Source organism: Vitis vinifera, chromosome 14 (genome assembly GCF_030704535.1).
Source record: "Vitis vinifera cultivar Pinot Noir 40024 chromosome 14, ASM3070453v1".
NCBI classification, from domain to species: domain Eukaryota; kingdom Viridiplantae; phylum Streptophyta; class Magnoliopsida; order Vitales; family Vitaceae; genus Vitis; species Vitis vinifera.
The window spans coordinates 11087200-11099944 of NC_081818.1; the positions used below are offsets into that span (position 1 = coordinate 11087200).

The 12745-nt window shown below is 37.0% G+C and overlaps 1 protein-coding gene across 1 annotated transcript in view; it reads left to right on the forward strand.

Annotated features, from left to right (window-relative positions):
• LOC100244247 (diphthine--ammonia ligase) overlaps positions 1-10923 on the forward strand; it is a 49613-nt gene extending 38690 nt beyond the window's left edge. The window contains exons 11-12 of the mRNA XM_002268235.5: positions 5525-5876; positions 10569-10923. Of these exons, the coding sequence (XP_002268271.1) occupies positions 5525-5876; positions 10569-10781 (565 nt within the window). The 3' untranslated portion in view covers positions 10782-10923. The remainder of the gene's footprint in view (positions 1-5524; positions 5877-10568) is intronic.
• The last annotated feature ends 1822 nt before the right edge of the window (positions 10924-12745 follow it).

A 12745-nucleotide genomic window follows, 5' to 3' on the forward strand; every position in this document is an offset into this window, starting at 1 on the left:
TTAATTCTCTCCTAAAATTAGGAAACTAAATCATAAGGAAATATCCTAAATGATCTCTCCTTTTTTATTCCTAAATTAAAGTCCTAACTTTGGCATTATTTCAACACTCCCCCTCAAGCTGGAGAATATATATCATATAATCCCAACTTGCAAGTTAAGTCTTTGAAGTTAGGCCTAGGTAAAGCTTTGGTGAGGATGTCTGCAGTTTGGTGCTTGGTAGGAACATAGTTCAATTTGACCGTCTCACTAGTCACCTTCTCTGTGATAAAGTGTCTGTCAATCTCAACATGCTTGGTCCTGTCATGATGCACGGGGTTCTTTGCTATGCTTATAACTGCCTGATTATCACACATCATCAGAATTGGAGATGAACTCGTTTGTCCCTTCACAGATTCCCTGTGCAAGAGCTCTGTACTCAGCTTCTGCACTACTTCTGGCTACAACTGATTGCTTCTTACTCCTCCAGGTAACAAGATTTCCCCAGAAAAAAGAACAATATCCGGAAGTGGACCGCCTGTCAATGATGTTTCCTGCCCAATCCGCATCTGAGTATACTTCAGTGTCACGGTTCTCTGTCTTTCTGAAGAATAGGCCTTTTCCTGGTGTCATTTTTAAATATCTAAGAATCCTGTAGACTGCTTCCATGTGTTCCTCAGTGGGGCTGTGCATGAATTGACTTACAGCACTCACTGCAAAGCCAATATCTGGCCGAGTGTGTGAGAGATAAATCAAGCGCCCGACAAGCCGCTGATATCTCCCCCTGTCTACAGGTGTACTTTCTTTCTCGATACCAAGTTTCTTCTGACTATCCATAGGAGTATCAATTGGTTTGCATCCAAGCATACCGGTCTCCTTAAGAAGATCGAGTATGTATTTTCTTTGAGAGACTACGATTCCCTTCCTTGATCTAGCCACTTCCATACCAAGGAAATATTTCAAATTTCCAAGGTCTTTAACTTCAAACTCTTCTGACAAATATTTCTTCAAATTCTGTAACTCCCCCATATCATTCCCAGATAGAATAATATCATCGACATAGACTATCAATATGGCCAATTTCCCGGCATGAGACTTCTTGACAAATAGAGTATGATCAGCCTGACCTTGTTTGTAGCCCAGCTTCAGGACTGCTTTTGTGAATCTATCAAACCAGGCTCGAGGAGATTGTTTAAGGCCGTACAAGGATTTTTGGAGTTTGCAAACCTGATTCTTTGCCATACTTTCTTCGAAACCAGGTGGTATTTCCATGTAAACTTCCTCTTCCAGGTCCCCATTTAGAAACGCATTTTTTATGTCCAGTTGTTGCAAGCACCAATCTTGATTGACAGCCAATGAGAGAAGGATCCTGATAGTGTTCAGTTTTGCAACAGGAGCAAAAGTTTCCTGATAGTCTATCCCATAGGATTGTGTAAACCCTCTAGCTACCAAACGAGCCTTGAATCTTTCGACTGATCCATCTGCTTTGTATTTTATGGTGAAAATCCACTTGCACCCCACAGGCCTCTTCCCAACCGGTAAATCTGTGATAGTCCACGTCCCATTCTTCTCAAGGGCATCAATCTCGTCTTGTACTGCCTTCTTCCATTCTGAAATTTTTAATGCCTCTTGTATTGTGTTGGGAACCTGAGTATCATCAAGAGAAGTAGCAAATGCTCTGTAAGATGGTGATAACCCTTCATACGTAACATAATTCCCAATTGGATGATCTGTACATCTTCTAACACCCTTCCTCAATGCAATTGGCAAAGTAGAATCATCAATGCTGGGAATTAACACCTCTCCATCCCTATCCTCACCTATGTTCTCTTCAGGAAGACTTGAATTGGAGTCAATATATTGGCCACATGTTGACTGTGATCCGTGCTCTAATTCCTGTCTTTTCCTCCTCCTGATGTAAACTTGTAAGTTCTCATTAGCAAGTTGTGGGGCTATAGGTTGAATAGGCATGGGAGACTGGATGGTCACGGGAGAAGGAACATTTGTGTGCTGGGCTGGCTGAACTGATGGCGGCATGGGTGTGGACAACTCAGTGGGCGCGAATTGGGAAGGATTTGGTGACTCTGAGTGAAAAGAAGGTACACCCTCAAGAAAAGACTCCCAAACTTGATGTTCATTCATGCTCTCCCCCTGAACATGAGATTTGGGATAGAAGAAGACATGTTCAAAGAAAGAGACGTCCATGGTGGTGTAAAATCTTTTGTTGGTTGGAGAATAGCATTTGTACCCTTTTTTGGTTGGAGAATACCCTAGAAAAATGCACTTATTTGCTCGAGGAGCAAATTTGCTACGATTTTGAGGATACACATGAACGAATGCTGTGCAACCAAATACTTTGAGTGGTAAATCAGAAGAGGCGGCATGGGTGTGAGGAAACTGTTTTAAGAAAAGTTGACGTGGAGATTGAAAGGTAAGCACTCTGGATGGCATACGGTTAATCAAATAGGTAGCTGTGAGAATAGCTTCCCCCCAGAAATAGTTTGGAACATTAGAGGAAAACATAAGGCACTGGGCAACCTCCAAGAGATGTCTATTCTTGCGTTCAGCCACCCCATTTTGTTGTGGGGTGTCAACGCAAGAACTTATGTGGATAATGCCATGATTTTGAAGATAAGTACTGAGACTACTAGTAAAGTATTCCTTTGCATTATCTGACTTGAGGACTTGTATTTTGGAATTGAACTGATTTTGAACCATAAGATTGAAGGTTTGAAAAATGTGCCCGACCTCTGACTTTTCTTTCATAAGGAAAACCCATGTTACCCGAGTATGATCATCAACGAATGTCACAAACCATCGAGTGCCAGAAATATTTTTTATCCGGGAGGGACCCCACACATCACTATGTACTAGAGAGAAAACAGTTGAAGGTTTGTATGGGATTTGAGGATATACTGTTCGAGTATGCTTTGCAAACTGACAAATTTCACAGTGATAAGATGCTGGATTTTTATTGATAAATAATTTGGGAAACAATTTCGCAAGGTAAACAAAGCTAGGATGACCAAGGCGATAGTGTAACATTATAATCTCACTATCTTTATTGACCTTAGAATTTGACACAGAATTGAAAGACTCTGACATACTCTGAGACTGTACGCAACTTGCTTGAGAGACTTGGTTTGAGAATTTGCCACATGAAAGGAGGTAGAGCCCGGAACACAGTTCAACACTGCCAATCATCTTCCCCGATTTCAAGTCCTGAAAAACACACAAGTTTGGATAGAATTTAGTAACACATTGGAGATCATGAGCCAATTTGCTAATGGACAAAAGATTACAGTCCAAGTTTGGAACATGGAGGACAGAGTCAAGATATAAGTCTTTAGTAAGTTTTATAGAACCTGTCCCGACAATTTTTGACTTTGAACCATCAGCAATATGGACGGATGAATGACCATTACTTGGCTTGTAATTTTGAAGAATGGCAGCATCTCCTGTCATGTGATCAGAAGCACCTGTGTCTACTATCCACGGCCTCATTCCTCCTCGATTAGCAGTGAAGGCTACACCGGTAGTACTGCCACTGCCAACTTGGCTTAATAATTTCTGTAGCATCTCCATTTGCTTTTTGTTGAATGGACTCGGCTCGGGAACAGATGTGCTCTCAGGGTTGGCAGCCACGTGTGCTCTGCCATCTCTGTCAGCCCGTGGCTTTGGTTTCCAATCAACCGGTTTGCCATGAAGCTTCCAGCAAGTCTCCTTATAATGGCCTGGTTTCTTACAATAATCACACCAAGGCCTATCCCGTTTCTGACGATCTCCACCACTATTATTAAATGACCGAGCAGCAAGGGCAGAGGCATCCAATGTTGGGGCAGGTTGCTCTTTTGATCCCATCATCACTTTCTTTCTACTTTCTTCACGCCTAACCTCTGAAAAAGCTTCCCTGAGACTTGGCAGGGGTTTAATGCCCATGATTCGGCCTCTAACATCATCCAATTCTCTGTTTAGTCCTAGGAAGAACTTGAACAGTCTCTTTTGTTCCACAATTTGCCTGTATGTTGCTGCATCATCCGAACATTTCCATGAGTGAGTCTCAAATAAGTCAAGTTGCTGCCAATACCTTGTGAGTGTGTTGTAATACTGAGTAACTGACTGCTCTCCTTGGCGGAAGTCATGTAGAGCTGATTCAACCTGAAACAGTTCTGAAGTATTTTCAGAACTTGAGTAAGTTTCTTTGGCTGCATCCCATATGTCCTTTGCAGTCCCAAACAGCAAGAAATTTTCGCCTATGTCATTGTTCATGGAATTGATAAGCCATGACATGATCATGCTGTTTTCAATCTTCCACTTCCTGAAACCCGGTTCTGTAGTTTCTGGCATGACTGCTTCTCCAGTGAGGTACTCATCCTTTCCTTTACCGCAAATGAACAGCAACACAGATTGTGACCACTGTAAATAGTTATGGCCATTTAATTTGTGTCCTGTGATGAGAATAGGAGAGGAATCATTGCCACCAAGGTTTGGAATTTCAGATCTGCCCCCTGATTCTGGTGACGTGACGCTGGATACTTGTGATGATGCCATTCCGTATTTTGTCATGGACCGGAAAGGTAGAAGAACACTTCCCAAGGCACGTGCAGGGACTGGAGTTGAGAAAAAATAGCCAGAGGACGCCGGAAAATCTTATCAGAGGGCCCGCGGAAGCAAAAGAACCCCAAAAGAGGCACGTGCAGGGCTTGGATTGCACAAACAGGTAGGAAGGGTGGCTGGTCGGCGTCAGGCGAGCCTGGAGGAGGAAGCGCGTCGCCGGAAAGTGGCTCACGCGCCGGCGCGTGAGATGCAGTCGCCGGACGGAAAAACGCGCGTGGGCGGCGCGTGGATGGGTTTCTGGTTCCGGTGCTTTGGGACAAATTGGAGATCTCCTCCAGGCGCTCCTTGTGGTGTAGAAAAAAACCGTCGCCGGAAAGTTCGCCGGAAAATTTTGCCGGCGGTGAGTGTTTTCTGACGACGATTCGACTGATCGGAAAGCGTTTTCTCCCTTGGCTCTGAGAACAGGGACTGATGATCGGAATGAGAGAGAGAGAGAGAGAGAGATGATCGGATTGAGATATGGCCAGAGAGATTTGGCCGGAATGAGTGATGGCCTGAATAAGAGGTGGCCAGAAGGGATTAGGGTTTCAGAAAACTGGCTCTGATACCATGAAGAATTTCTGAACTCCTTTATTGATCTTTTATCGATACACACCATACACATATATATACACATATATATACACAAATGACTGAATAAGAAAGAATCAATCTAGCTTAATTCTCTCCTAAAATTAGGAAACTAAATCATAAGGAAATATCCTAAATGATCTCTCCTTTTTTATTCCTAAATTAAAGTCCTAACTTTGGCATTATTTCAACACATACAATCAGACAACTTAGGGACATGCAAAATAGAGCTATGCCCTTTTTTTTTTTTGGATAAAAAGAAATATATTAGGGACACGTTAAGCAGTACAGCCCACCCTCATATTGTGGTGGATAGGGAGTTGGTCACATCTTTAATATTTTTCATTTTCTGATATTGCAGAGCACTTGTAGAAGTAAAGCCTGTCTTATATGTGGAAGATGATATGAAGACAACTGAAACTACTGTAGAAGACATGTCTTTCACAATTGCACCAAATCATTGGGATTTTCAGGAGGCTTCCTGGCATGATACTTGCATTCAGAAATCTGTTATTCCTGGGAAGATATGTGTGATCGTCCTGTCTGTTACAAATGAACTTGCTATGAAAGTTTGTTCTGAGTCTCCAGGTTGTAACCGGAACAATCAGGATCATCGATTTGGCAATGAGCAAATTGACAGAATAACAAGATTTTGCATTTATCTTCTTGATAAAGTCCTTGCAGGAAATGGTTTCTCTTGGGAAGATATTACGGTTAGTGTCTTAAATGAACCCATAATTTCCTGAATGTGATTCTTCCTGGATTTTTATCAAATTTAATATTTCCTTCATGATTGCTTTCAACTATTCTGTCCTTGTGTTGTTGAATTGCTATTAGATTTTTTAGATGTGTTTAGTGATTCAATCCCCAGATGTGTGTTTGCTTGACCTCAAAAAAATGTATTTTTCCATGTATGATACAAGGATATGATATTTGACATGCCAATGTTTCAGTACTGTAATCAATTATCATGTGCATGCAATTAATCAAATGATAAAATTTTGAATGTGCACAAGATGTTATGTAGTAAAAAAATTGTGAGAATAGTCTCTCGTGCATTTTTGTTATGGTTGCACAAACCTATCTCTTTATATTTGTTGAATCTGTAGACTGTGTTTCAGTGACATATCTATTGTCAAAATATAGTTCACTGTCTAAAACTGACCTGGGACACAAATTGTCTTAAGTTGTAGGGCAATGAATTGTGTCAGAATTTCCCCTTTGAAAATTTTTCAAAATCGTTTTGTCCTATGTCTACAAAGAACTAAAAGAAGTCTTAAACCTGACTGCTTGGGATGGCAAAAATCCATTTTTCATTGACTCTATCTAGATCAGTATCATCTGTTAGATCCTTGGAAACCACGTTCTTTCTCACTGCTTTTATTTGCCTTTTTTTTTTTTTTTTTGTGTATAACTCATCCTATGGGAGCCTTCAACTTAAATCAAATCACTTGTCTATGCTAATGCATTCATAATACATGGCTAAAACATCTTCCAGCATTTCTCCCCATCTTGTCACTGGTTGGCACCTCATCTACCTTCATACTTATGTCATCACTCTCCTTCCTCATTTTTCCATTCATCCATCTTAACAGCCCTATTTCAGCTATTCTCATTTTTGAACAAGTTTGTTAACTGGCTGAGGTTCTATACCATGAAGTTTAGTGACAGAGCTATCCTTCTAAATTTGCACTTCAACTTGATAGGTATTTGCTTTTTTGATCAGTAAAAAACAGGTATAAGTTAATAGGTACCTAATAAAAGGGGGTGCAACCCTACTACATAGGAAATATGCAAAGTGTACTAGATAGAATAAGCTAAACAGGACAATGACTGAAAACTTACATCAGCCTAACTCCTTCCCAATCAATCAATAAATTCTAGAAAAGAAGTGTTATTACTTGCAAAGAATCTGTAGACCACTCAAAGAAGGAAAGGTTCTTCTAAGCCTGATCAGAGCACTTCATATCTTCAAAAGTCCTCTGGTTTCATTTCTTTGATTGCAATATTACTGCACATGCTCCTATAATTTAATGGGCAATGTCCTCAATCTCCCTTAGTATGGCTAATCCTTGACAATGAAAATGATCAATTTTAGTTAATTGTTGGCTATCAATTTGCAAAGCACTCATTTGTATCCTTAGTTAACCAAAAAATTACATTTATATTCTTTGGCCTTCTTCATTTAAAACCTTAAGATTCTAAAATATCATTTCATAGTTATCCATCAAAAAGTATTACCACACAGTTCTACCTTGGAATTAATCCCTACTTTGGTTTCTTCATTGTAACCAATGCAACAGGTAAAAAGGACTAAATAGGGCCCAATTGCTTTTAATCGAGTTGTCAGCCATCCAAACCTCACACATGAGTTCCAAGTTGCTCTATAGTGCAAATGAATGAGATATCTTTTATTAACCCTGAGAAGTGGGGTCTTGCATCAGTTAAACAATTTTGACTATGTACTCCATAACGGGTGTTTGAATTTGGGATGCTGTCTTAGGGGCAATATGTCATCATTTGCTTATACTATGCAAATATCTTTTGTAAAAATGCGGTCCTTGTTGGAGCCACCCAAAGTCCTTGCTCACAAACTTGTGCAGTAGTTTTGTAATTTCATAATGTTGGAGCATGAGCTAAGAAGCTCTTCTTATACATTGATCAAGAGAGTGACTTCATCTTTCAGCCCTATATTTACTCATTGACCACTGTTTGGTCCTAATTATTCTTTTCACTGACATGGTGACCATTGACCTTGCTTTCCTATCAATAACTTTGGTTCTTCACTTTTGTTGCTTTATTACCCTTCTGGCCTTCAAGAAGTTGGTACAGATATTCACTTGACTATGGCAACCTATGCCCCCACCAAGTTTATAGAAATGTCTGGTGTAACCAGGGGTTTACTCTGTTGAACCCTTACCATTTTTATTTATTTATTTATTTTGATAGGTAAGCCAAAAAAATATATTAATTGTGCCTAAGAAAAAATGACACACCAAGGTAAACATGAGGTGTACAAAGGTCACACAGGATAGGAAAATAGGGAGAAGAAAAAAAATACCCCCTTCTATCAGGCAATACCCAACCAATCAAATAAATCTAACATAGACATTGAATCTCCATCTATAAACAACTTAGCCCAACACACCAAGGAATAGAAGAATGAGAATTTTTTGATAGCCTGATCTGGATGCTCTACATTTCAAACAATTTGCTATGTCTCTCCTTCCAAACGGTCTAGAATAAGCACAACAGAGCAACTCTTCATGCCTTCTTTTCTTTCTCATGAAAGTCCCCTACAAACTTAAAAAACCTCTCAAAATGCAGAGGGCAGCATGTATGCTAAAATAATCAATGAAAAATTCTTCTTCAATCATGCATGAAAACTTGATCTTCATGCTAAATCTGGGTAGCAAAGGGAAAGGATACTGGTTTGAAATGTAGTAGCTGTTTGGACTTTATTGATTCACTTTCCACTTGAACTCAAGTAACCATATGACTGAAGTGTATAGTAAGGGACACAAGTGACTGAGTAGGATATGAAATATCCCAAACCCTAACATTTTTTTCGTTAACAATTATTAGGTTATTCATCATAATCCTCAAAATTCGCAGCACAATATTAAACATCTCTACAGAAAATCTTAATTTGCCCTTCTCTTGGTCTCTTACATCTTTTTTTCAAGTTTCTTTCATTGTTCCCTGTGCTTGGGGTAAACTCTTGCAGAGCGTTGGAGAGCAAGTAGAATGACACTTATGATCATGATCCCTATTGAGACAACTTTAGTTTAGTGAGTTGCACAAGTATTGACTGTAGAGGTGGTGTAGAGACTAGAAAGTGTACGACTTCATTTTATTTTTTTTAAATCTCAAAAAATGGTTTTTCCATGATACTCGAAGCAGAAAAATGTAGTTGAATCATCAATTGCAGAAACTAAATACATAGCAGTGACCACTGCAGTATGGCAAGCAATTTGGCTTCATAGGATTCTTAGTGAGTTAAGGCATGAACAGAAAGATTGTACAAAGATTTAATATGATAATCGGACTATAAGCATATTGACAAAGAATGTGATGTTTCATGGTAGAAGAAAACCATTCTTTTCTCACCACATGCCAGTGAACTTGTGTCTTTCCTCTGCATCAAACTCCTCAATTGTACACCTTCAGAGTTAAACCTACCCTGCTGAGGCAGTCTTGGGTTAAACCCCACACTCAACCCCTCTGCCTTAATCTCCATCAAGCCCTTTAATGTCCTCTTTGTTGTCATGGGCACTTTGGGAAGTCAGTGCTACCTTTATTTTGGTTGTTTGCTATGCACCCTTACCATCCTGAATAACCATATAAAGGCCAAGGTTGAATGAAGATAAGAATATCAAGTCCATTTTCATGAATCTCTTTGTTTCGGTGAGAATTCCTCAAGATTCCAATTCCTCAGTGGCTTGCTACTGATCTCTGCCCTGCACTGTGTTGGAGTTGCGAATGATACCTCTCATCTCATTCTTAGACAGCTCACTCAGCATCTATAAAAAGAACAAGATGACCGTTTCTTCTTGACTACAAATTTCTTCGGGCATCTATTGACTGCCTTCTCTTCTATCTGAGAATATCTCTTTTGCAATTCCTTTTCCTCCTTCATGTATATGGTTTCAATATAAAATGAGTCAAAACACATTAGGGTTATGTTTGGTTCCTGGAAAATGCTAAGGAAAGAAAAAAAATACTAAAGAAAATTATTTTCTCATTTTTGGTTTTATTATAGAAAATATGCAGGAAAATAAAATAGAATTAAAATTAGTTAGAAACTTATATACTTTTAAATTATTTATCTTTATCTAGAAGTGGAAAAATAATTAAAATGAGTTTAAAGTAGTATAAAAATTAAATTATTGTCTTTAAATCTAATTTTTTATTTTCCTTCCACATTTCCTCTCAATTTTCTTGCCTCGCATTTTCCCTCAAATTTTATGGGAATCAAAGATTGCCTAAAGGAAAAAAAGAAAAAAGGAATTGGGACCAAATGAACATGTATCAACAATAGAAAGAAAGAAAGAAATCAACACAAGATTTTGATTCTTCATCTGATCTAACAAACAAGTATTTGTAGAGATTGAATTCCTCTACTGGACAAAATTCCAACCTAATACTGTTCGTAGGATTATGTTCTGCAATAATCCTGGGAACTATAATTTGTTATGGCTATGGCAGAAAGCCCAGGCATTCTTTGGTCCCATAATAATAATCTTAAGTCCTGCATTTTTCCATTCTTTGTGCCATTGTTCTTGTGATCTGCCTTGTTCTTTTCATTTATTTATTTATTCATTTTTATGTTTTTATGTTCTTTTGATTTTGTTTTAGGTCTAAGTTATTATTATTCCTCTCATTCTTACTCTTTTATTTTGTAGAATTTGAAGTTCTACTTCCCAACCAGCCTTTGCATGCCTCTTGAAACATTGTCACTCATGTTCACCAATGCATTCAATGAATTTGCTGAAATGAGTCAGAGGATTAAAATTGGTAAGGAACCCATCTTCAACCTCATTCCTGTTTTGGGTGCTGGGAAGACCTCATCCATGGATGATATCATCACCTGTGAGCTGTTTTCCCAGAAACATTGATGATTCCATTTCCCAATTTAGTGGCATTTCTTTGTGTTATTAGAAACTTGATGAGATAAACAGACACAGCAATCAAAAGAATCAATCACATGAATTATAAGCCATTACATGCTGCTTATTATTTTTGAGTCTTTTCCCGTCATCTGGTGATCCATTCTTTGTGATATGATTTCTGTGTATATAAAATAGCAAATACATAGTACTGGCTTCGGAAATGCTTGTTAAGTTGTGTGCTCTCATACAGGAGTAGGTGAGATATGGATAGATTCAAGGTTTTGTTTTTTGAGGGTTTCTTTTGTTAGACCTGGTTGATTGTTTTCCATGTTTGACAAAGAGTCAAGAACTGGGCATGGGTTAAATCTGGGACTTGAACTTGGGATATTGAGTGTTACATTATAGGCATAGAACCCTAGAAATGGAGAAATGTATTGCCACACAGCAAACTTGGACATGCAGGGAAAATTCTGACTTAGATTGTACACTTTGATTTCATTCCTTACTTTGATGAAGGGACAACTTTTAGAAACCTTTTTATTATTATTATTTTGATTTCATTTATGCTTTGGATGAGGAGACCACTTTTGAAAAATATTATTTTGTTGATTTTTATTACAATTGTTGCTTGCTTACAACTAATCAAACAAGGGGGGTTATAGAGAAAATTACTGCTGTGGCTTTTCTTTTGTTTGTTGTTTCTTTTGTTTTTATTTATTTATTTTTTATCTGAAGCATGAATATGCTTCAATTTGTCTCAAGTCAAAAATCAATGCAAAGGAACAGAGCTTCCGATAGACCATAATCTTGAACCATCTTGAATTAGGTAGTTGACAGATGATTTTTTGGATGACGTTATTTATCTGATATCGGTTTTAATCATTCATCATTTAGTAGCATTTGGAGCTCGCTCTTGGATTTCTGATAGTATTACCAAAAAAACAAATTAAATATAATAAATATTGTTTAAAATTTTTTATCATTAAACACTTGACTCTTTATGAAAAGGTAAGGAAAAAACTTTATAAATTTAATATTTCTTTCCTTTTTACTTTTATGAATTCTTTTCTTTACCATCTTTCAAAGAATTATGTTTTTAAGTTAGTTGGGCCTGATAGGCTCAACATCCTCATAAGTTGTGTAATTGATGAAAAGAAAATGTAATATTAGGGATAAATATATATATATATATATAATATTGTAACTGTGTGTTTACGTGGTTTTATGACTTAGAGGTACCAATGGAAATGAGTAAATAAAAAAAAACATCCTGAGAAATGTACTTGATCTTGAAATAAATAATATTATATATATATATATATATATATATATATATATATATATATATATATAATTTCTTTTCACCAACCTAATTATTTCTTTCGAGATTTATTTTAGATTGAATGTATATGTGTTTTTGTGTTATTCATCTTTTCTTCTTCATTGCAAAATAAATAAATTTGGGCTAAATTCTACTTTTTAATATATCTTTTATTTATATTTTTTTATGTTTTTATAAACTTCTCCATCTCAATCTATAGGTCATTTTACAATTAGTTTACACATACTTAGAATTGAACTATTTATCTTTTAAAATTATTTAATTGTATAACTTCACTTTTAAAAAAAAAATCATTTTACTAACATAAAAGTTTATGTGCGAGGATAAATTAATCATTCAAAAGGTTTGAACATTAAATGACAATATTTAAAAATTTAATGATAAATTATAGAATATTGAACTTTAGAAATAAAGCACAAAGACCTAGAAGGTTAATAAAATAATAGTTTTAAAATAATTTTCTCTATCTTATTTTTTATTGCATTTTTCATAGATTATAAAATAAAAGAACTTTTTATTTGTTTTAATTTTTTTAAATATCAAGTCATTGAAAAGATGATTCACACATCCTATCTAGAGACATAATATATGCATGTGGATAAAATTTGCATCATTATATAAAGGTGTT